Genomic DNA, 25525 nt, shown 5'->3' with positions numbered 1-25525 from the left:
TCACAGTGCTTTACAGCCCACTCTAAGTGGTTTACAGAGTCAGCATATTGCCCCGAATGATCTGGGTTTTCATCTTACCAACCTCAGAAGGATGGAAGGCTGAGTTAACCTTGAGCTGGTCAGGATTGAACTGCTAATAGTGGGCAGAGTCAGCATGCAATACTGCGTTCTAACCACTGTGCCACCACGGCTTTAAATGACATGTGATCCGCATGATTTATCTATTACTTATCTCGCTCTATCTCATCCATCCATTCATCCATTTCTATCTCATGTTCTGCCTATACTGTATATTTATCTAACAGTAGTTATGCTTGCATAGCATTACTACCTGTGATTAATATAAGCATAATTCCGAATTTCCTGGTATTTTATGACATGGTATTTCCAGACTACAAATCTCTGGTAGATCACCAAATTTCAGCTAGTAGGTACAGAAAAGTCTATTACTATTTATTAATATTGGGATGTTTACCTGATTATGATATGTGTGAGATGACCAGGCTGGGCCTAAAGGAGGGGTCAAACACCTCATCAGTCATGAGTCCCAAGACTCATGAGATCTAAGTCCACCCTACTGTGAATTCCTTATTTACCCCCAAATTGCTTTAACCATTAGTAGTTCAGATTCTTAAAGAGAGTTTAAGTTTGCAATAGATCTTTATATTCATTTGAACTGCCTGAATCTCCTGATTTCCCTGATGCTGGACATTGCATAATTTATACACAACTCAATTTGTGTGTATAAATGAGCCACAGAAGTTGAGTTTACAAAAGGCAATACACTAACTTGTGATTGACTGACTGTGGCTCCTGCCAACATTGCAACTAGCTTAGAACACATACTGTATGGTTTAACTGTGGTCTGCTTCACCACTACTGAAACAAAAGCTGGGTCCTCTACTTGCCTTTGTTACAATCTGAGCAAATTTCAACATCTGCATTTCTAATGAAGGCAGCATGTTTTCTCTCTCATTAGATTCAACCTCATAAATATTAACTTAGAAGAGCTGCTGTAGCATAATAAGCCAAAATAGTTACTGAATAAGCTTCTGACTGGAGGAACACTGGAAAAAATAATATAAATGATACACTAGATACTTCGTATTTTAAAGAGAGGTAATAAAATTTACAATCTATGTTCTCCAGCCATAAAAGAGATTGAATGGGGGGGGCAGGGGAGGGATAGGAAATTATCATTGACATACTCATTTTGCCAATCCCAAATATCTCTAAAGATTCCTCTCTGCAGATGGAGCAAGAGAGTGCAGAGTTCTTTTCATACCAGCCAGGTCAATTACATTATTACTGCATCATCTAACAGATTAATGGAGTTGGAAGGGACCTTGGAGGTCTTCTAGTCCAATCCCCTGTTCAAGCAGGAGACCATATACCAGGGGTCCCCAACTGGGCCTTGAGCTTTTCAGAACCAGGCTGTGGAAATGGCATGCGAGCACGGGCATATGCATGTGCATCCCCCCTCATTCGAGCAGTGGGTGAGGGTGTGCACGCATACTCCATCTGGAGGCAAGTTGTTCCACTGATTAATTGTTTTAACTGTTAGGACATTTCTCCTTAGTTCTAGGTTGCTTCTCTCCTTGATTAGTTTATTTATTTTAATTTTAATTTTAATTAGCAATTTTATGATGTTTGTGTATCTATATTTTTCTTGACTGCACACCGCCTTGAGTCCTACGGGAGAAAGGCAGTATAGAAATATAATAAATAAATAAATAAATTTATTTATTAGTTTGATATATATGCCTCCCTTCTCCAGAGACTCAGGGCGTCTTATAATGCTTTTAAGCAATAGTCTTCATACTTTTGTATATACCTGCTTAGTAGGGCTTTTGCCCCCCCCCCCAAGCGGTATTCTATTTTATATAAAGTCAGCTTATTGTCCCCACAATCTGGGTCCTCATTTTACCTACCTCGAAAGGAAGGAAGGCTGAGTCAACCTTGAGCCTGGTGAGAATTGAACTCGCAGTAATTGCAGGCAGCTGGCAGCTAAGTGCTACTTTAACAGTAATTTAGTCCACTGCACCACCAGGCTCTTGCCTGGTTAGTTTCCATCCATGGTTTCTTGTCCTCCTTGTCAGGTGCTTTGGAGAATAAGTTGACCCTGCATCTGCATACAATGAAATATGTCTATTTAGTAGCTTAAGAGAATGGCTTTTTTTCCCCCTTTGTTTGAATGGGAGCTGGCTGCCACAAAGTGTCAGCTTCTAGTGTTGCTATTATTTCCAAGAATGCCTCTGGCCTCCACTCTGGCCTCTAAGTAGAACAAGGCCTGGATATGATTGATCCTAGGCATGAGACCTTTGTGCCTAGACCTTGGCAATAAGATTGGTAAAAGAGGTGCATTCCTCTTATTTGACAACTACTTAGAATCACAGTGATTCTGCTCAGTAGAAGCATTAAAGTCATGGGCTGCTGTGACACTTTTGTTAGATCTTTCAGAGACAAAATTTATTATCTTTGTCCTCAGTTTTATTTTGTCAAATTTATATTTGCCACAATTGTCAGGTTTTAGCCATCTATTGAAGGTGGGGATCAGAAGGATCCTATTGTGGCGATTCCGCTTGGTGGTGGAATCTGCAGCTAGTGTGTGTGTGTGTGTGTGTGTGTGTGTGTGTGTGTGTGTGTGTGTATGGGGTGGAGGCAAGCGACTGGCTAGTTTGAAAACCATGCAGGGGAGAAAACAACAGAGACCTGACTGCTCCTAAAGTCCCTGGTGTCCTTTATCTGGTTGCTCCTAAGAGAATGCAGTCAGTCTGATGAGATTCTTGTAAATAGGCAAGTAGCAACAAAGAAACTGATCAGCTCACTGTGTTGTTCTAGTTTCTTGCACCTGGACAGCTCCTACCTTGTTGGGCAATTCCAGTTGATGGGGATGCAAGAAACAGTGGAGCTGGTATGTATTCTAGCATGTGATGTCTTGAGGCTTGGCTCTGTCAATTCTTCTTTTTAACATCAATATGAACTCACTGGCAGGGTTCCAAGTAACATAGCCATAGCAAAGAAAACTTTTTTTTTATTGAAAAGTTTTACAAAAAGTTTACATATTCCCCCCCTTCCCTACCTCAACCTCCCCCCTCCCCCCCTCCTCTTCCCAGAACAAATTACAGGGTATAACCTTCAACAATCATAATCAATCCTAGTCTAAATAATTATGACATTCCACATCTCTTGTTCCTTCAATTCCCTAATGCAAAGAAAACTCTTGAGCAGGCAGTTTCCTCAAAGAATAGGTTTAATGGATACGTCATATTGGCACAGGCTGGTGAAAACTGACTCTGAATATTCCTGTGGTTTTCACCTAATTAAAAGTGAGGGTTTATAACTTTCTCAAAATAATCAGTCACATGGTCCAATCAGGGTACTGTCCACTTACTAGGTGACTCCAGTCCCCTCCTTCCGAGCACTTGCAGGAATGTCCTTGGTTCCCAAGAGAAAGTATTTTGTTTTGACTATAACACCCCAACTATCTCTATTCTCCCCTCCCTATCCCTCTTCTCCAGTGGGTTAGCACTGAAGCCTCAAAATGGCCTCAGTCAGGCCAGCTTCAAGGTTGACACTCACCACAAGAAGGGTTCAGGTGTTCATTTGACATGAGCTATCATTAGTAAGCTGATGGTACTCAATTGTACATCATCCAGGCCTAGCTGGAGGTGCTGTCCTAACCCAATGTCTGGAGGCGCTGAGGTTCTGGAACATTCCAGAGGCCCCCTGGTTCCATGACAGTTCCATTGTGCCAAACTTTGGAGGTAAACCAGGTGAAGAATACCACAGCGATGTTACTTTTTTGTGTAAGGTATATTGACAGAATCTTGAAAGCTTAAAAGGTTCCCTTTTAAAAGGCAAGAAAGGAAGGTAGAGCTTTTCTTTTTCATGCTTACATATTTCCCAAGGGTGAGTAACAATTTTACTTTTCCTGCTTCCTTCTCAAGGTAAGAGCTAAATTTCTCTGCATATTGTGGGTTCTGGATGGGTTCTTCTTTCCATAAAGAATTTGGTGGCTCTCCTGAATTTGTAACTTTTCTGGACAAGAAAGCCTTGGCATCAGTGCCTCGTGCCCTTATCACCACATGCCAGCATTATAGTAACTCTCTTTAAAAGGAATTTGAAAATGATTCAGAATTTTCAGTGGGTGTAAAATGGGTATTTTGTGAAATTATCTATGACATGTTCTCCCAATCTGAAAGGCATCGGTTAGCTTAAAGAGAGTGGCTTCATCTATTTTAGAGAGTTTCCCAGGCAGTAAAAATCCCTAATTCCAAGAAACATACATTCTAAAATAGTGGGAAACGAAAAAAATGAAAGGAAGAAGGGAGGCAGAGAAGAGTATGAAGGGAAGGATATGACCAAATGTAAATAAAGCTGAAAAGCTCAGTTACAATTATTATGAGTTGAAAGGAATAAACTCAAACTACCGAAATATTAGTATTTGAATGTGGTAATCGAAAGAGACAAAACCATGTGCATACAGTATTCAGAGAAGTGGTTTCGAATATAGTGTTTCATGTAACTCTCTTGTAAGGCTGAGGGTTGTGGGGTTTTTTTGTTTTAAATCCATCTGGATTTAAGATATGCAGTCAGTAATTTTAGACTCCAGCCAGTGGTTTTATTCACTATGTACCTAGCTCCCACTTTAGATGGCCATCAGGTTCCCATTTAAGGTCAGCCAACCATGTCTTGGGATTCTGCTAGAGTTTTTCACGACTGAGATGGGGTGTCTGTTTTAGCCACAGAATACATCTTATTATGGCCAACAAACTGCCCTGAATGAATTAACATTGGTGTGAACACATTAAGTAAAGGAGAACAAGTGTGTGGCCTTGAGTTACTCCATGGAAACACTATTTCGAAGGATGTTTGGTCAATTTCAGCAATACTGCCCTTTTCATTGGAAACAATTATTGAATCACATCATTTGCTGCTCTAACGTATGTGTATTGTTGATGGTTTTAATGTTTGAAATAATCTCATCGTTTTATCAAAATATTACTGTTGGATGGTTTAGAAATACAATGTGTTAAAATTGTACATTTATAGGAAGCCCTCTCTTTGAACAAACAATTCAAATTACATTGGAAGTTTGGATGTTTCCAAATACACTGGACCTTCCGGACTAGTCTGTGTCAGGATGACCTATCTAGCTTTGACTGTAGGTTGTCTCATCCTTGATGATTTGCAATTGAATGTGTGACTTATCTCAATTGCAAGGCAGAGGTTTTTTTCTTGTTTTTTTTTTTAGAATGGCTCATACGTATGCAAGTTCCTCATATCATAATCACCGATTATGAGTATGCAAGAGTGCATTAGTCTGTAGCGGTTTGCTTGGCTGTAGAGTATGCACTGACGTCTTCCATTACTGAAGTATTTTGCAAACATAGTGCCTACATAGTTTGAAATGGTGGGAAAAAATGCAAGGCATGAAGAAAAGGATTCCAATCCACTGACTTTCTGTCTTCATTTTTTTTTTCACCAAATACATTTTTAACAGACAGATAAGAATTTAATAATCCACAATGTCCAGGGAATTAATAGAAAAGAAGTGGATGATGGAAAGGGTGGTTACAAAGTCTGAAAGGTCTATTGAGACACTAGTGGTAGTGACTTCGATGTGAGATCTTAAAGCTGAGCAGATTAATTTTCCATGCACTTATTAGCTTTCCATGAAAATATACTAGGATGTTTCTTGGCTAAGCCATCACTATCAGTACATAGCTGGGATAATTATGTTACCAATCAAACTTTGAGCTTAGTTCCAGTCTCAAAACAGTTAAAAGGCAGATTAACTGGTTTTTAAACATCCAGGGTGGCAAAATACCAGTTACATGCCTTTCCAGCTGGCTCGATACCTAATGACTGCATAGACACAGGCACATAATCTTGACCTGTGATAACAGAGGGTATAATAGCATATTATTTCAAATATATGAACACCTTTTGAAGGGTATCAGATCCAAGGTGCAAGAATCCAGATGACCATTAGATGGCAAGAAATAGTTTGTCTTCTATCTCTTTACTCTACCTCTCTTGATGAATGTATTTTTTATGTACACTGAGAGTTTATGCACTGAAGACAAATTCCTTGTGTGTGCAATCACATTTGGCCAATAAATAATTCTATTCTATTCTGTTCTGTTCTGCCATCTAATGATCATCTAGATTTTCTGCATTCCAGAGACTCTTATCTTTGGGATCTGAACTGGTGTGACATTTCACAGCAGAAACTTTTTCATTTTCCAGGTGACAAAAAGAGATAAATTCACAACTGAAAATGTTTGGGTTGCTATAATCCTGTGACATCTGGTGGCTCAAAGGAGATTAGTATGCATCAGATTTCCTCCTCTGAAGGTATAAACCAGGCTCCAGCCTCAGGAGATCAAATTCTATTCTTTAACTCCCGATGCTTCTTTTCTGAGTTCAGATACCTATTATATTAGAAAAGCCCAAATCAAGGCCGTACATCCAACAGGTCTGAAGAAGTTTGCATCCAAACTCTCCAAAGAGTTGGGGACGTCTTTACATCAGATTCAGAAATATCTCTATCTAAACTTCCAGTTTATCACTCATTTTGGCAAGGTATTAAAGTGTATCATAAAGCTCAGTTTGAAGGATCACCTAGATAATTATACAACTTGCTACGAGTTTGGGTTCAGCTTTGACTATTCTAATTTAATCCTGAACTATTATTGGTGTGACAAGGAGGAAACAGCCTTGTTACATGATCTGGATCTCTTAGCATTTTGTTAATGTGATGACCCATAATCTCTGAATTAAATTTCCATCATGAAGGTTGTGGTAGTATCGTTCTGAGGTGGCGCTCACTGAACCTGAAGGCTGCTAGTTCTCTGAAAATGTTATTGGGAGGCTATTGCTTCAATTTGTGATCTTCATATTATGTAGTATTTTGTATATGAAAGAGAGAGAGAGATCAAGAATGGGAGAGCAGGAGATGGAGGGAGGGGGGAGGGGCAGGGAGGGAGAGAGAGATATATATATTATGCTTTCAACATCTATATAAGCATACAGTATTGAGTGAAATCAGAGACAGGTTTTATTAAACTGATTTAATGCCCTACTCTCTGTTCCGTCAAAGACAATGGATTAGAATCTAAAAATCAGATAAACAGATTCTTAACGTGGACAATATAAATGTTTGGGAATATGTTTGTTTCTAGAAGTTACATGGCCTCTTGTGGGTAGCACTGTGGTCTTCTCATTGGTGGTCAGGTGGCACTTAAGGGCTTTTTATACTTTTCCCTGTATCCCAGAGAAAAGCATTGTGTTCTGGGTAGCGTTGTCTGTATTAAAGTACTCCAAAGATGCTCTAATTGAAGATGCCTTTGAAATATGTGGAGAATCTAAGATTGGTTCCCATATCACCAGAGCATTTACTACTATTGATTGTAAACAGCATAAAATACAGTTTTTTCCATTTTAACTGGCTTTCATTTTCTGGATCCAGTTCAAAAATGATAGCGGTATCAGTACATTATTAAAGCTTTAGTTGATTTTTCTTGTTCATTTAATTTTACTGATGGCTAATTGATGTGTTGTACCTTTTGAAATTTTTGTTAGCTATTTGCTTGATCTGTGGATTGAAAAAAGAACACTGCACTATAATGGAGATATTTGTCTGTGTTCTTACACTTAATAATAATAATCATCATCATCTCATTTATTCTCTATTCTCCAGACTAGCATCACCAGTCAGAATTGCAAGAAATCCAAAGATAAGCAGCTCTAGTTCCATTTATCTGGAAGACATACCATGGTTGAGTCTTAGTGTCTGTAAACAATAAATAATGAAGAAACTGCATGTGCTTTGCAAACACAGGTCCTTTAATTCTTCCATAGATAATTTTCATGTGTTGCAAAGCACCTTTCTTATGCGTTGTAGATCCTTGCATCTTTTACAGTTTGAAACATTATATACTTAAGTTGTTTTTCTCCCTCAGGGACTAGAATTGGGCAGGGCTTTTATTGCTTAGAGCCCTGGGGAGGGGTTTCCAAAATCCAGATCTACTAGAATGAAAATCCATTGTTCACAGAACAACAAGATGAGGTTGCCCTTTGCCACGTGCATAGTTAACTATCATTACATACCTCATCAAATTCCTTTACTTAATTAACTGGATTTCAGGCAATGTTCTGCACTTTTACAAATATGCCATATTTTTTTTCTAGGAATCGAACATATTTGCTATTAGTGATTGCCTTCAGAGCAAGATTTTGCCCTAAAGGTCTGAACATCAACAGAAGGTCCATGCGAAATAAGGATGTGCCAGAAACAGACACTGCAAATATTCCAGGAATGATACTTTATTGTTCTCGGGTATAATAGAAACTTGAAAGCCTACCATGACTTCCCTCTGCCCCATCCCCCCCTTATACCAGACAAGATCAAGGTGGTGTTATTTTGAGTCTCTCATTCCTCTTCTTTTCCCAGGACTGATTTTTATTTTAATTTCCCGTATCTTTTCTGCATATTCTTCTGACTTTTCTTTGCTCTACAGTGGGCTCCACATTATAGAATACGTTACCCCCAGAGCTGGGTTTGATAATTTGTCTTAATTAAAAATACAATATTTACTTCATTCAAAAGCCAAAAAGTGTGTGTGTGTGTGGGGGGGGGGGGGGGAAGACATGTCTTCCAAGATCTAAGGAGGCCTATTTGAAGAACATATTAAGTTTTAAATGAGTATTCAGAATATTGCATATTATAAAATAAATTATCAGTTTTATATGAGCTGTGCAGGTACTCTTCCTTTTTTTCCTATATACTCACATTATTAGACAATACTGTCATTTTTATGGCTCTGGGTCTCCTACTAACAAAAGTTCCTTCTGTTAAATTGTGGGCTCTAGATATCAGCTATTGACCAGTAGTCCGCACTATTCTAGTTTCATCCTTATTGGAATTTTCTAGATGTAGTTTTCTTCCACATAAATGCTCTATGTTCAACCCTTTAACAAGATTTAAATCTACAGGCCCAGCATCTAATATGTACGACAGTGCCTCCTACAGGTCAATGGCCAGTATAACACCTAAATTAGATGTTTCATAAACTCACAGCTGACCTCAAAGATAATGCTTTCAAGTCTGGTTGCAAAACACAAGGACTTACATAAGTGTGCCTGTACATGCACACACATACACTTCTGTGATTCCAAGTGCTAATTCTTCAGAAAATACTGCTTTCGGCAGACAGCAGAAAGATGTCTCTTTATGGGAAGCCAGTTTTCTTCCCTTTCCAGCCTCCTCCTCCTCCTCCTCTCAGGCTTTCCAAAACAGATTTTGGAACTGTAGAATTGAATGCATGACTGAAGAAATAAAGGGTTCGATATGTGAAAAAGTTTACTCAATCTAAATCTTCTGCAGATGAATGAAGCCTCTTTCATCCATGCAAGCTTTGGCTGACTCCCATTCAACTACTGTAGATTATTAGCATGATGAAATCTCAGCATGCTGTATACTCTACACAAAATTCAAAGTTTGAATTTGCTGATAGAAAGGGTACCTCACAGGAGCATGGAAATGATGTCAACAGCCAATAATAACCCATTTCAGTTAACACAGGCACAAGTTTAGACAGGTTTACCTGGAAGAAAGCTCATGCATTTTTACATCACTCTTGGCTGACCTTGATCTCATGGCACATCCATTTTGTTTTCTTGGCAATGCTATGGAAACAGTTCTTGTTCTTCTGTCAGTGTTTTAGGCTGCATTGAAAATTTGAGTTCTAAAAAAATTTCCCCTTTATTATTTTTAAAAATAACTCAATGTGATGAACATATCCAATTGTTTTCCCTCCTTGTATCTTCCCCAGAACAACTCTGTGAAGTGGGTTGAGCTGTCCCAAAGTCACCCAGCTGGCTTTCATGCCTCAGGGAAAATCAAGCTGGAAGAAGGCAATGGCAGATCACTTCCATATTATACTGCCAAAATAAAATACATCAGTGTGTCCATTTAATCACCAGCACCACCAACTCCACCCAATGAAACCTTTATCTTTATTTTTAAGTGAAGTCCTGTAACCCTTGGACCACAGCGGTAACACTTTTCAGACTGAATGAAAGAATGGCATTTTTAGGGATGAGATCTGAATTCTCAGAAGTTGGCTTTGTACTGTTCATTCTTAACTTGGTAGGTTTTACTCTCCACCCAGAGTCCAGAGCTTCACTGCCAGTACTATCTTTTGCCTTATTCCAATTCCTATAATGTATCTATGTCAGGATATAGGATATAATGTTGTTTTATATAAAAATATCTGTTTCAAAAAAAGAAAAAGAAGAGAGCTTCTAGCTATATTTCTGAATAAAAATATTCTTGCTGAGCTAGGCTGATATTCATTTAAAATTCTTTTTAATCACAAAACCAAGATACTCCTGTGGTTTATATATGCACGGCAGTTGTGGCCAGTCAGGGAGCAATGTTTCTGTTCGAAAAATCTGTGGAAGAATGGAGTAATATTCACTCATGTGCAATTTGTGTGAACACTTCATTTTAAACTGGCTCTTGAAATATCCTTTCACTGTTTTCTAGAAAGAAATCATGCTGCATGCAAATTCAAAGCATCCAATAATTAAAATATAACATAGACCAACAAGAAAATTCACCTTTATTTCAATCAGCATTTCTTGGCATTAGGCAGATATTAAATAACACTGGAATGCACAAGACTATTAACAGAGATGGACAGCCATAAATTGGTAGGAGGATCATAGTAAATGCTTGTCAAATTACCTCACCTCACTCAAAAGCCTGTTAAAATGTAGCCATTGTGAGTGGCGCTTCACTGTGAAACACGGAAGCAGAATGATTCCTCTTTAGTCTTCATTAAACACAATAAATGCTGGAACAATCCACAGTAAAAATGGATAAAGTGTTGCAACCAGTAATTAAAACAGTGATATACCCACAAACAGCTAATCATGCAGTGCCTTAATGGCAACTTGACTATGTATAAATATCATAATCCTTTTCTTAAAAAAATAATAATCATGGACAACTAGAAGAAATGAAGGATGAAGTCTACTTCATATATTAAATATGACCTAAATATTTATGTAAAATATGTGTGCGTATATATATATATACACACACACACAAACATACACACACATGACTATGTATATGTATGTGTGTGTTTTATTTGTGCATATCTATTTTCTTAAAAAACCGCATGACTCCAGTTTTCTTCCCAATGAGAATTGCTTGCACTGCTATGCAAGCACAAGCAATTTTCCTCATTGAGAAGGAAACTGGAGACATGCCATTTTTTAAAAAAACAAAACCTGCTTAATTTATTCCACATTTCATAATGATTTTCTGGGATATAAACTGCCTGTCATTCGTTGCTGTCATAGCAGACAAAAATTACGTACGGTATCTTTTCGGAGTTACTAAAGTAATCCATTTAGATTAACCGAGAGGAATACCATTCCCCCCCTTTTAACTTGCATGTAAACATACCCTTCGGTTACACTCAATGTGTACAGGGAGTCCTAACAATAATGTGCAGTGAAAAAGAGAATTGGGATATTGGAAAGAAAAGTCGTATCACAGCTGATGAGAAGTGAGGCTCTTTTTTTTTTCACTTGGATACAGAGACAATCCAGCCACAGAGTTTCATCCACTAACCAATGAGGAATGGTTGAAGGCATCCATTACGAGCAAAGCTTAAACAAGCCAGTAATTTTCTTTGCAAACTGTCCAGAGTTTCATTAAAACTGACTTGCACTGCTTGGATCACACTGTAACAACCGCACAATCGAGGGATCACTCTTGGCACCTTTTATAAACTCTTCGAGAGATAGTTTACCTTGAAGGGAACAGAGATAGACAAAATTGTACATCTGATCTGCCACATAGGAAATATAAAGAGCAGCCTGTTCATTTCCAGCTGGTGTAAAAAGAACCGTGTATGAAATTTGATAGACTGCCAAAAAGATACCCACCCTTGTTCCAAAGAACCAAAAATGCTGTTCGGGGTGTGTGTGGGTTAGCTGAGGAAACTGATATAATGTAGACTTCCGAAATACAATTATAATAAGAACCAGACGAAATTCTCACATCCTGTTACAATTGCAAAGCTCTCAAGAAAAACGTAAAACCTTGAATGAAAATGACATGAAAACAAGCATAGCCTCGGTGCTGATCTGTTGCTTCCTTTAGCTGACATCTTGCTGAAGGGCGGACTTGAAAAATGGCAGGCGGCTGAATTTCAGGCGAGACACATTTTTGAACTCAATACAATTTCCTCCCTGAGCTAGATTAAAATATTACAAATCTTTGATGCCAAATATTTGAAATTAAGTGAACATTGCAATCTAAGCTAAGTGAGTTTTGGTTTGTGGACTTGTCTATTTTAACATATTGTTCTTCATAAAAAAACTAGGTATGGGTGGGACAAATGGCTTCCATTGCTATTAAATCAGGGTAGAATTCTGTATCATGAAAAACATGAGAATGCCACTGGAAGAAAAACATTTTTCAATCTTCACTCATTCTCAGGCAACATGTAGAATGCATTTTCTTTGAAATGTTGTGAGTTTATTGATCAAGATTCTGAATTACTGGTTCAAAGTCTTCGGCTCCCATTGGAAAGGCAGACAATGGCAAAAGGTAACAAGCCCCTACCTTCTCTGTGAAATACTCTGCCCTAAAGTATTATTCTTTCTCATTTCCTAATTTCTTAGATGGGCAAAGAGAAAGAAGCAGAGGAATGTGATATATTTCTAGGATAATTTGGACAAGCACAATAAGCTTTTATAAACATAGTTATTTTGAGGAGACCATCTCTGCTTGAATTAATTATCTCAGCCGGAAAGAGTAACAATGCAAGGATGCAAGATGCTCTCAAATTACAACTTTATTAGAGCCCATCAGTGGTGATGATCATAAAACAATCTTAAAAATTTTTACAAACTTTCTTGTGGTGATCATTAATCACTGAGATAGTTAAGCAAGCACTATGGTTGTTAAGCATTGGTCTGCTATAGTTAAGCATTGGTTTAATATAGGCATAGTTTTGTCAAAAACCAAAAGCAAAATTGTCATAAATCACGGTCACATGACTGTGGGACACTGCAAATACAGCCTGGTTGCCAAGTGTTCAAAGCACGATCCCATGACTGGAGGTGGGTGACCATCGGAACTTCAAATCTGGATCTTAACTACCCCCTAGGTAGGCCCATCAGAATTTCAAATGGTAGCTAAGCAACTGGTTGTAACTTATTTATTTATTTTTATTTATTTTATTTTAAATTTATATACCGCCCTTCTCCCTGAGGACTCAGGGCGGTGTACAGCCAGAATTAAAAAACATAAAATACAAATATTAAAAACAATTAAAATATATATAAATATAAACAACTTAAGGACTACCTGTACTATGTTCTGGGTTTCTATTTTTTTCTATCATATTACTAGAAAACAATGATTTTCAGCAATCACATTGACTTTAATGGTTTGTGCATATTTATCCTTTTATTTAAGTTCTCTCACAGCTGAGTTAATTAGAAATAGGCAAGCTATTTGATGCTTATCCCAGATGCATTTATGCAGCATATTGGTCTCAAAAGAGATTGTAGTTGTAAAATATGCATGCTCACAAAGCCATCCAAAGAACACAAATATCAATCATCGACTAGTTGACATTTCTGCTTCCTGGGCAATCATCTCTTACCTTTAGAAGGGAGCAATAGCTAGCAGAAGTTTTCATGAGAACCAGATTCTCAGTAAGTGACATTTCTATCATTGTTTCCTGACAGGGAATCAAAAGCCAGTCTACATCGTTGCTGTGATACAGATAGACCACTTCAGTCTGAACTAAAATCCCCCACTAGTGCTAAGGTATTCTTTCCCCCAAGATGACTATGTCTAGTCTTGGCAGGAAGGTAAGAAACCTATGGTGGGGAGGGGAAACCTGTCTCTTTGAATGGGCTGCATCTTCCTTGATTCAGCTCAATTTAATCTCAGCAAAATTTAACGATGGCTGATCAAGTTATCACCCAATGCTCTAAATAGTACTATGAATATATATTAAATCCTTCTGGAATTAGCGTACTCTGATAGACTTCTCTTGTGAAGAATACAAACACCTTTCCTATTTTATTATTATTTTTGTTGCACTATTAGAAGTGTACATATTTTGTCATATGTTTAGGTCTTCTGACGTATTTTTAGAGATCAAGTGCTTCAACAAAGTAAAAAAACAAACAAACCAAGATACTATTCTGTTGTTGATGTAACAATAACCACTTTCCCATTTGGACATCTCAGTGCATGTTTTAGCCCCTTTACCCATCTTGCAGCAGGTACCTAATACTTATTTAACTGTAGTAGTGATGTGCTCATGTCAAGAGTCGCAGGGAAGATAAGCTGATTGCACACTTAGGCAGGGAATCTGTTGCCCTACCAACAACTCCCAACATTTTTCATCATTTGTTAGTTGGACTAAGATTAGTTGGATTAAGTATTGAAGTTGAGATTTGAAAATGACATAACCTCACCTTTGTTTCAGAGGGTATTGGACAACAATGGCAATAGGTTGCTTCAAAGAACTCATTTCTCGTTATACTTTGAGATATTAGTATCTTTTGAATCATCACTGGCTGAGGAAATAGTGCCCCAACCCCCCCCCCAATACCATCTCATAGTAGGGTACTTCTTTTTAATATATTTCCATGGAAATAAACACATGTCCTGCTAGCAGGCAATACCAAGGAAACATTTCTACTTTGACCTATTACTGAAAAACTGCAGGAACCTATTTCAACACCAATGACTCCATTAAGTAGCCTCCGCACTACAAAGAACCTTAACTTTCCTTTTTCTTCTCTCCTCCTCCTAATCTTGATGGATCAAAACTTCTGAAGCAAGATACTGCTTCCAAATGCAACCTCTACAGTATTCTCCTGTTGCAAAATACAGTAGATAAAAGGAGAAATGCTATCTTTGCTTTTAGTGATCTAGCTTGAAGGAACAGAGATAAGGGTTGCCAATCTGAAGTAACATGGTGATCTACAATTTTAATTGCTCTTTGAAATTCTAATGGACTTCGTTCAAAATTCGTGCAAATCAATTTATCTTTCCTATTTGTTGAGTTAAAAAACCTGCAGCTAGAATGAGCTGTACAAATTAGAATAAATGTAGTACTTTTCAATAATTTATTTCTGTTGCAAAACATTTATCTGCAAAAATTTATATGGCTTGGCAGAGACTGTCAGTGGAAGAGAAAAACAGAATGCAAGAGAAAAAGGTTAATCTCCGGAAAACAAATGCGCACAGAGATGAGATTATAAACAAGGGAAGTCTTTAGTGGTCTGGTTTTAGGACCAGAGACTTTATAATTTAATTTTTTTTTAATGGACAGGTAAGACTCTTGGACTTTAAAAAAAAAAGCAACAATTTCTCCCTGTCCAGATTTCTTGACTCTAGATTAAAGAGTTTTAAACAGACGTCCACTACCATTACCCCTATCTTTGGTAAGCACATCACAAAAGTTTATTGCAGAAACCTACCATCATTATTGGTATCCATCTGTCTGAAGATTTTATCTGTTCGTTTCTCTGGAGTTGATTCATCCTCTGGCATTTTCATGACTGAAGACACCATTTTATAGATTGCCTTTATAGGGATAGCAATATATATAGGAAAACAGGTTAAAATATTTTTTGGAAATCCAAATTTAAAAAACAAAACAAAACAAAACTGAGAGGCCATTACAGTGAAATATACTAAAACATACAAAACAAGTACCGAAGGAACCCTCAAAAAGTTCTGCATTTTAAAAAAAATCCTATGCTGTGATTTGCATCTAATATATTCTCATATTCTGCATGTATTGATTAAATATGAAATATAGATGCACACTCTTCATTGGTATTCTGTAAACAAATTCATTTCTGTTTTTCAAACAGCTTCCATGTCCTTCCTTCTGTAGCTGAGTTGCCATTCCATTCTGTTGGAGATTAAACTAACTACCAATATTTACTTTCCCTATAGTTATTCTACCTGCACTGTAGTGCTTTTCACATCCTTTCACATCCCGTTTTTCCCAAGATCCATTCTTGATACCAATAACAATCTGTCCCATATTCAGAATTCCTCATAACTCTTAATTGTAATTTTAATGTAAACTATAGGAGATGACGAGGTGGAGCCCGAAAGTCTGATCAAACGCATCATAAGTTTGGAGTCGCTACATTCCCACAAGAGACCGAAGTCCAGTCTCCCCCATAAGTTCCATTGACTTTTATATAGCGCCAATTTGCTGTGACCGTTAGTAGATCAGATTCTTGCATATAGGTAGCATAAAATAAACTTGAAGATTTTGAAGTTAATTCCTGTTCCTGGTTACTTGTGCCTGATATAAACTATCACCAAAGGCAGTCAAATCATTTGCACTTCTCTATTTTCCTCTTTTGCTACAACTATTCCTGAAGAGGCTTATGCTTCAACTATGTATTTAAATAGATTCCACCATTCTCATTCATTCTTGGTTTGCTAAATGTCTCTATCACTTTTTCTGCCTTCATGCCATTTAAAATAATGTTTGCCCCCTGGACTGCATTCATTCAAAATATTACACTATTTTCTCCAAAGTTCATCCTTTCTTTTTCTATTATTAACATTCACTGATGTGTGACATGACCTAAACTATGAATTCTTCTTTCATGCACACCAGGGGTGAAATGCTCCTGGTTCGGACCGGCTCGGGTGAGTAGGTAGCGGAGATTGAGGCTAGTTTGCTGAACCGGGAGCAATGGCTGGCTGGCCACACCCCCGAACCAGTCCACGGCCTGCAGTCCTGCCAAGTTTGCCTGCCTTCCATGCTGCCTTTCTGGTGTCCCGGTGGCCAGCTTGCAAAGGCAGGCAAGCAGAAGCCCATGTGGAAGGCAGGCAAGCATGGCAGGGCTGCAGGTACGAAGCTAGCAGTTTACTCGCTCCCCGCCCCCAAGCAGCGGCTTCCCTGCTCAGCCCTGACAAGCTATGCATCCATAGCAATGGGGTTGTTTTGTTCGCCGCGGTGGTGCTTCAGGAGGACAGGTGGACACAGTCATTATAGTTGTCAGCTGCAGACGTCCACCTGCCCTCCCGAAGTGCCACCTCGGTGAACAAAACAACCCCATTGCGCTGCGCCTCTTTCTGCAGCCAAACGCGCCCAGCCGTGCATGCCCTTTCCTCAAATGGGCTGTGCATGGGGCACTTGGAGAGAGAACGGCAAGAGAGCTCTCCAACCTCTGTTTTTATGTGTGTGTGTGTGTGTGTGTGTGTGTGTGTGTGTGTGTGTGTGTGTGAGGGAGGAAGGGAGCGATCTGCAGCCAAGGCACCCAAACTTCTGGCAGCAACGCGGGCGGCTTCCGAGCAGCCCTGAGTCAACCAGCTCCAACTGACCTACTCCCTGAGTCTTGCGGTTCTCCTCGCCCCCACCCCCACCCCACTCAAGCAGCGGCAGGCTCTGTGGGACAACAGGACCTCTCATTTTTCCCACAGCACTGCATACGCTTGCTACCTCTTCTTGTCTGCTTGCAAGCGATGATATTCTCTGCTTCTCTTGGGATGCTGGTGCGGGCACTATGGATGCATAGCTTGTTGGGGCTGAGCAGGGAAGCTGCTGCTTGAGTGGGCTGGGGGTGAGGAGAATGGTGAGACTCAGGGAGTAGATCAGGTGGAGCTGGCTGCTCAGAAGCTGCCCTCGCCGCTGCCAGAAGTTTGGGTGCCTCGGCTTCAGATTGCTCCCTCCCTCCCTCCCTCACACACACACACACACACACACACACACACACACAAAAACAGAGGTTGGAGAGCTGTCTTGCTCGCTCTCTCTCCAAGCACCCTATGCACAGCCCATTTGAGGAAAGGGCAAGGAAGGCTGGGCACATTTGGCTGCAGGAGGGGGCCCAGGTGGAAGGTGGCTTTTTCAGCAGCATCCCCCTCCCCTCTTTGGATCGCCCTGCAAGGGGGAGGCTGTGCTTTTGCAGAAACGGGGTGGGCGGTTTGTACGGAGGATTGGGGGGGGGAGATGCGTGGCCCTCCTGGATGAAGAGCAGGACAAGAGATGGCTCAGAGGTTCACCTGGGCACTCAAGCCAGAGGGAAACTCAAAGCGTTGGGGGCTTCAGAAAGGTAGAATGTGCTTTTGTGCAGCTCCTGGCTTCTGTGACATTCTGTGAAAGACAGAATGTGCTGCTGTTCTGTGTCAGAAGGTGGAGCTCCTGGCTCTAATGGTGAGTGACGTGAATGACAACAAACTGGCCACATCCACCCAGTCACATGACCACCAAGCCACGCCATACCAAGCCACGCCCACAGAACCGGTAGCAAAAAAATTTAGATTTCACCCCGATGCACACCTACAATAGTCTAGAAGACATCAATTCCTACTTCAGCCCTTTTGTTTACAATTAAATCTACAACTTCACTCCAGGTTTTCATCAACATCATTCTATAAGATCAGGTCACTTAGTTCAGTTCTATTACATTCTTCTCTTTCCTTTCCTTTCCGACAAATAATGTATCTGTTTTTCCTTCACTTTATTTGTAAATTCATGCTCTTTATCATTTCTTATCATTCCAAGTCTCAATGTTCCATGTGCCATGAATTTGACTAGATGAACCCACTGGGATTAAGCTCTGCCACAAATCATGGCTTTGTTCAATCAACATTTTCATTTAAAATTTTCAATAAATAAATGAAGGAATAGACTAAATTATCAGCCTTCATTGTACATGTGTTACATGCAGTATTTCCAGATAAAGCTAAGAACAGAACCAATAAGTGTTGGTGCATAATTACCAGAATACTGTACATCTAAAGTCAATGTTAACCAACTACACTCATATCACTGTATGAAAAATAGGATCTGCAATCTGATGACTACTTTACAAATCAACATACTGTTGCTTGCATCTCACTTACTTGGAGATAGAGATAGTCCTCAACATATAACCACTTGTTTAGTGACTGAATTTACAATGGGATTGAAAAAAATGACCATTTTTCACACTTAAAATTGTTGCAATATCCCATGGTCATGTGATCAAAATTCAGACGACTGGCAGTTGGTATGTATTTAGGACAGTTGCAACATCCCAGAGTTATGTGATCACTTTGGCAATCTTCTAATAAGCTAAGTCAATGGGGAAGCTGGATTCACTTCACAACCATGTTATTAGCTTAACAGCTGCAGAGATTCACTTAACAACTGTGGCAGGAAAGGTCATAAAATGGGTCATAAAATTTACTTCATGACTGTTTTGTTTAGCAACAGAAATTTTGGGCTCAATTGTGGCCGTAAGTTGTCTTCAGTCATGAAAATGCATGTACTGACACACGTAGAATGCCAAGAGGAACTTCATCTGAAATATACTCCAAGGTCAAGATTATGGATAGCAGTCTTCCCAAAATTGGTGTTTTCTAGATCTACTGGAGATAGTTTACAGTCAACATGGCCCATATATCCAAAGTGCACCAGGCTGAAAATGGCTGCTATACTTGCATTCAGGTTAAATAGCTGAAAAGAATTGGATTGCACTAGATCGTCTTAATATTTAATTAGATGCTTTAACTTTTTTTATTTTTACTTACCTGCACTATTTCAAGCATTTCAGCACGGCTAATGTAACCATTGCCATCAAGATCATACATGCTAAATGCCCATTTCAGCTTCTGTTCAAGCTTTCCTCGAGATGTAACACTTAGCGCAATTATAAATTCCCGAAAGTCTATCGTCCCATCACTATTGGTGTCAAAAGTGCGGAACACGTGTTCTGCAAATTTTGAGGCATCCCCATATGGGAAGAAATTAGCATATATCTTTTTGAATTCATCAACAGTCAAATGGCCAGTCGGGCAATCTTTTAAGAAGCCTTTGTACCACTCTTGAAGCTCATGGTCTGTGAATTCTGTGTTCTCTCGGAGATCCTGCAGAACCTCAGGTCTCAATTTACTGTTCTGTTTTCCCATTTCTGTTCCTGGTTATTATCTAAGAGCTGAAAACAAGACAAAAAAATTAGTTGATTCTTCTCACAGCTGAAATTCAAAATGTAGCTCTATTAAGCATGTACACAGCAGAAGGGATGAAATAGGTTCCTTATAATATTCTGCATTTTCAAGCCTGATGCTTATTTGAAATAAATTGGATGGATAAATGATTTCTTCAGAAGGAATAGTGTACATTTCTTTCCCCGTTTTCCTTTAAATGCATTATTGTACAGAAGGTTATTACAGCATACGAGGGGAAAAAAGAAGGTAATATAGAAGACCATGCAACTACATTCTTGTTTTATTAGTATACAATGTGTAGTTTGTTTTCATAATTGGCCGTCCACCAAATAATAGCACCCTTCCACTGCAAAGGGATACTTGATCTAGTAAAGTTTTCAGCAATGAAGAGAAGAGGCAATTTTTACAAATGCAGTGCAGCCTCTTTGGCATTGCCCAATCATTAACAGAAATTTCCATTCGTAAAGCAACAAAGCAATATCAGAAAACCTTCTGCAAACACAAATTGCAAATTCCATTCCAACCTTTTAGTGAAACAGCTAGAAAGGCCATTTTGTTGCCTCTCCATTGCCAAACCCTCTGCACACATTATCCTCATGATTACAACCCTTTTGAACAGTAATACTTCATTTCTTTTCCTAAATGCAGCCTCCGTCCGTGCCAAAAAAAAAAAAAAGAAATGAAAAAGAGAGGCGAAATGGAATTTGTACATGCTTGCTTTAATTAATTCTCATATTTCTCTCTACATAATATATTTAGAGAGGTTTATTGCAGCTCTGTGGCCAAATATTTTCCTCATTTACCACTCTTTTATATAAGCATAATATTTTAGAAGCTTTATTTCATTAGAATGTTTTTCTTGGACACAAGGCCTGAGACAGTATACTGTGTTTCCCGGCTATTTCCAGGACCAAAATGCATACAGTGTCTATCTTCTCCATTTTACCCAACAATTTCTTCCATAGTGTTCCAGTTCATTGTGTTAAGATATTTATCAAATATCAGATATTTTCTGTTATTCTCTATTCTACTTTAGGTAATATATCCACTCTTTTAGCCAAATACTTTAGAAATGCTTGGAAAATGGTTTCGAGAATTCCAAAACAAGTAAGCGAGCTACAAGAAAAACAGGAAATAAAAGGAAACCTGAAAAAGCTACCAAAAGGCCACCCCAACCCCCCCCCCTTTTTTAATAGGGCAACTCCCTGTGCTCACTATTTCAAGCAGTTTTTCTTGGAAGATGCATTCATGAGCCTAAAAAGCTATTTGGATAACTAAATATAGATTTCAAAACATCACAATATTCCTGCTATTAGGAAAATATAATAAAACAGCTTGAATAGGGAGCAGATGAACCTAGTTGGTTCAGTTTGGTGCATGGTTACCTTTATGTTCTTTTTACTATAGGTGGTCCTGCCCATCACAGTTGTAACTTGTGATTGTTGTAAATTGGGCCACCCATGTGACCAATCTGATTGCAACCATTTTTGTGAGGCTTTTAAGCAAACCAACGGCTCACCATGGCTTGGTTTGCCAAAATCCAGAACTGGATTTTGGCAAAACTGTCATAAACAACAGCCATATCACTATGGGATAGCGCAAACAGCTCTACATGTGGCCTGGTTGACAAGTGTCCAAGGTGTGCTCGTGTGACTGTGGGGAGTCGGGGACACCATTGGAACTTTGAACCCAGGTGATACGTAACTGCAGGGAGATCCTTCATAACTTTGAGTGGTCTCTAAACATCTGGTCATAAGTTGAGGACTACCTGTAGTTTGGTTTTTGCCATGTGGCAATTCCCCCAAAGTCTGACCAAGCCATCTGCTATAGGTTCTGTTGCTGGAACAAGACGTTCTGACACGATGTGTTTGAGGATGGGAAGAAAACATGCCAATTGGAAAACGGTTGCCTTTCCAGAGTTCCTCTTGCCACATTTCTGAAATAAGGCCAGCAAAGGAGCAGTGGCTTCCTTCTGCTGCTGCTGGGGGAGTAAGGAGCAGAGAAGGTGAAGGAAGGTTCTTCTCTGCTGCTTGCCTCTCTGCCCCATCCTGGCCAAGCACAGATTCTCTGCCTCTAACACCAGCGGTGTCGTCCAGGGAAGACAAAAAGAACGGGAAAGGTGGAATATCTGCGCTTAACCAGCATGGTGGGCGAGAGGCAGGAAGGTAGGAGAAGAATGAGGCAGGGATGACAAGCAAGTTAAGCAGTGGTAAAATCATCAGGATGAAAAGAAGAGCAGGCTGTGCAGGACAACCTTGTGGAAGATATTTCCTAAAATCAAGATTCCCAATCCTGCAAACATTTTTTTGACTTGCTAGAGAAGTTCTGGTCTGAAAGCCAAAAAAAGAAAAGCCCACTGAAAGCTCATGGCAATTAGGTCTAAGACAACTCCCTACAGCCAACTTGCCAAGGGACAATTCGCAGCTGCCAACTCATCACAGAACAATTTATTACGGGACAAACATTATGTAATATCGAAGAAATGGTGGAATAGAATCATTAAAGAAAGAATGCAAAAGGAGGGACAAAATGAAACGAGAATGACAAAAAATAAAATAATTTTAAAAATAATTTTAAATAATTAAATAAAACTGTTGAATTGTCTCACAGCGAGTTGGTCACAGCAAATTGGCAGCGGAGAGTTGTCCCATGGCGAGCTGGCCCCAGAGAGTTGGCCTTGACGAATTGGCAATGGTAACTTGGCTGCAGAAAGTTGGCCGTTGCGAGTTATCCCATTCTGTGTATAGGAGAGGGACAATTGGAGCTCTGCAGGTCCCCAACTTCCTTCAGATCCCTTCTCTGTGTGGCATAGAGCCTATTCCTTGTTCTAATGGAAAATATCATTTTCCAGTTGGATCACTTTGATTCAGTTTGGCCATGTGTAATGGTATATGGAAATGGCCTTGGGAGAGGAGGAAGAACCCCAGACTAGTCAATGTTCAGATGAGAGGCAATTAAGTCTGCAGCAGCAGTGTGGGTGTGGCAAAGTCTCAGAAGGGACCCTCCCTAGTTTCTTGGATTGTAAAAGCAAGGGGGGAAGAGATGTACTTTCAGACTTGCAAGATTCTGGTAATGTAATCTTACAACAAACACAGAGCTAGTACTTCTGGGTATACTTCTTATCTGGACTATCTGACAATGTTGACATCATGTCTCAGTGGCAGATTGACACCATGATGGAGGCTCTGTTGTGAGGATACGTCCTCAACAAACAATAAGCAGGTTGACGCCATTCTGGATGTCAACCAAAGGATTACTAAATGACTCCTCTTGCAACAAGTTTTGCAAATGCATAGTATGGGCCTGCAAGCCACAATTATGACACAACTGAATCTTCCCAGTGATTCAGTGATGCAAAGGGAGGGGAAGCCTTTGCAGAAGGATAACCAGCCATGGCAGGCCACTGTTCTGGCACCCAAACCCAGTGATCAGAAGTAGCAAAATTACACCATTCCTTAAATACAAATCAGTCTTCATTTTTCTAAGTCTTGCTGAGAAGAGATTACATTTGCCAATATGTGCTATCCAGTCTGACACTGAAATGTGTCAGTGGAGAAGGAAGCCTTGGGGTAGGAGTGGGAAATTTGCTAGTCCTTCTACAATGTCAGACAACCCATCAATTAGAGGTAGCAATGCATTCTATCCTGTTTGTAAGGGTTTCATTATTTTTCAGTATCATGCCAAATCTGGTATCCTAGAAAAAGTGAAAGGAGTAAGAGCGTACTTCTTCAGCAGGTTTTCATTTATTTTTATTTTTTAAGTTGGAGCAGTTACCCGCTGAGTAGGTTTAGCAAATTAAAACATTTTGCTGGACAGTTGGGCAGCCCCAGGGCTGTCTTTTTCTCATCACTGCTATATTTGCTTTAAAAGAAATAAGGTGGAATATTTATTTAAAAAAAATATTGTAGTGAACCCTTGAAAGCATCCAGCTGAAACATGGCAGAGTTAATGTCCCCTAAAGGTTCAATTCCCCTGCTGTTTTGAACCACTCATATATTTAGCTGTGACTTCTGTTTTTATGCCTTCTCATTACAACTTACCAGTGAATCTTTTTTTTTTTTTCCCCAAATCGAGTCTCAGCTTGAATTAATTCAGGTTGACATTTCTGAATCTCAAATTTTTATTTCAAACTGAATTGGAGTGGATTCCATTCAATACTGTTCTAAAAAGTACCTGGAGAAAAAAACCCAAAAGTTTCTGATTCCAAATGCAGAGGACAATCTCGGATCCATCCGATCAAGCAGAGGGCAAGAAAGTAAATGTATGTCTGTTATTTAATTGTGATAATTCCATTCCTTTCCTCCTTAATTTCATCCCTTTCAAGATTCTGAACAAGACTTTTGTTTGTTTGTTGTTGTGTGATTATAGATGGATCCAACATGACGATGATGATGATGGTCCAAAAGTCAGACACAAGCAATGATGGTCCAAGAGTCAGACACAACCATTCAGTTGTGTCTGACTCTTGGAGATTCTATGGGCCACATCTTCTGATCTTGCATTACTTGAGTTTTTCTATGCTCTGGCTGGTGTCAGCTTTGATGGCCTGGTTTCTTTTTACCACTAACTCTTCCAAACATAATTGCTTTCTTCAGTGAATTCCCCTGGATGACATGGCCAAAATAAGTGACATGCAGTAGATATGTATACATGAGATATACAACAGTATACGTGAGATAAAGTCACAAATCAACAAGACAAAAGTAACGAACAGAGCACTGTAATGCAAGATCTGCCCTTCCGGACTTGTATACACAAAGCCAAAGGGGTGGGAACTTGAACTATGATGCTTTGTCCAACACCTTCCCCATTTTCACTGCTTCCTACCAATGCCAATGGTTGGCTCTTGTGCCCATACTTCTGGATTCTACTGCCAAACCTCAATCTGAAAGAGTAAAAGCCACTTCAGATGCTGCACTGTGAATTTCTTTTGGAAAGAAAAATCCAAAGAGTGTTAATCCCAATTCCATCCAATATTAGGAAATTCCCCAGTATTTATAGTTTAATCGTATCAGTATCTATAGACTATCCAGTGTAAACTAAGCTTACCTAATGATTACCAGCCAATGTAATATGCAGAGAAGCAAAGAGAGATGAAAGCAGCTTATAGCCCTCTAAACTGTAAGAAGGGGGAGAAGAGCTAATACGAGATAATGACATAACTGGAGAGGACTATCAGAAATTGCACCCTCTGTACACAATCTGTACTCTACTTAACAATTTTTCTCAGAGACTGAAAGAGAAAAAGCAACCAGCTGCTCATTAATAAAACACATCAGGTTTAAACAGAAACCTGTGTTTATCTCATTAGCTACTTCTGTGTTGGAGGGAAGCATAAATACTACAGTCTTCTTGCTTTATTTCTGATCATTGTTTGCTCTAGTAGAATTTTTCTTGCTTCCAAAATGTTGAAATGTTTAAACTAGGCTCCCAGCTGGTAGAGCTGTAAGCCATGTAAAGAGCACCGAGGAGCTTTCCAGCTAATTGCACATGCTGACA

At 39.3% G+C, this 25525-nt stretch overlaps 1 protein-coding gene across 2 annotated transcripts in view; it reads right to left on the bottom strand.

Annotated features, from left to right (window-relative positions):
* Window positions 1–10617: 10617 nt before the first annotated feature.
* Window positions 10618–25525, bottom strand: part of HPCAL1 (hippocalcin like 1) — a 106447-nt gene continuing 91539 nt past the window's right edge. For both annotated transcript variants that reach the window (XM_070955434.1, XM_070955443.1), the window contains 3 exons: window positions 19610–20013; window positions 15541–15646; window positions 10618–11837 (listed from right to left, as the gene is read on the bottom strand). In XM_070955434.1, the coding sequence (XP_070811535.1) occupies window positions 11740–11837; window positions 15541–15646; window positions 19610–19987 (582 nt within the window). In that variant the 5' untranslated portion in view covers window positions 19988–20013 and the 3' untranslated portion in view covers window positions 10618–11739. The remainder of the gene's footprint in view (window positions 11838–15540; window positions 15647–19609; window positions 20014–25525) is intronic.

The sequence above is a fragment of the Pituophis catenifer genome, unplaced genomic scaffold (genome assembly GCF_029215685.1).
Source record: "Pituophis catenifer annectens isolate HBS135680 unplaced genomic scaffold, rPitCat1.0.hap2 SCAF_1, whole genome shotgun sequence".
Classification (NCBI taxonomy): Eukaryota; Metazoa; Chordata; class Lepidosauria; order Squamata; family Colubridae; genus Pituophis; species Pituophis catenifer.
The sequence above is the reverse complement of the archived record's forward strand: the minus strand, read 5'-3'. Positions and strand labels throughout refer to the sequence as shown.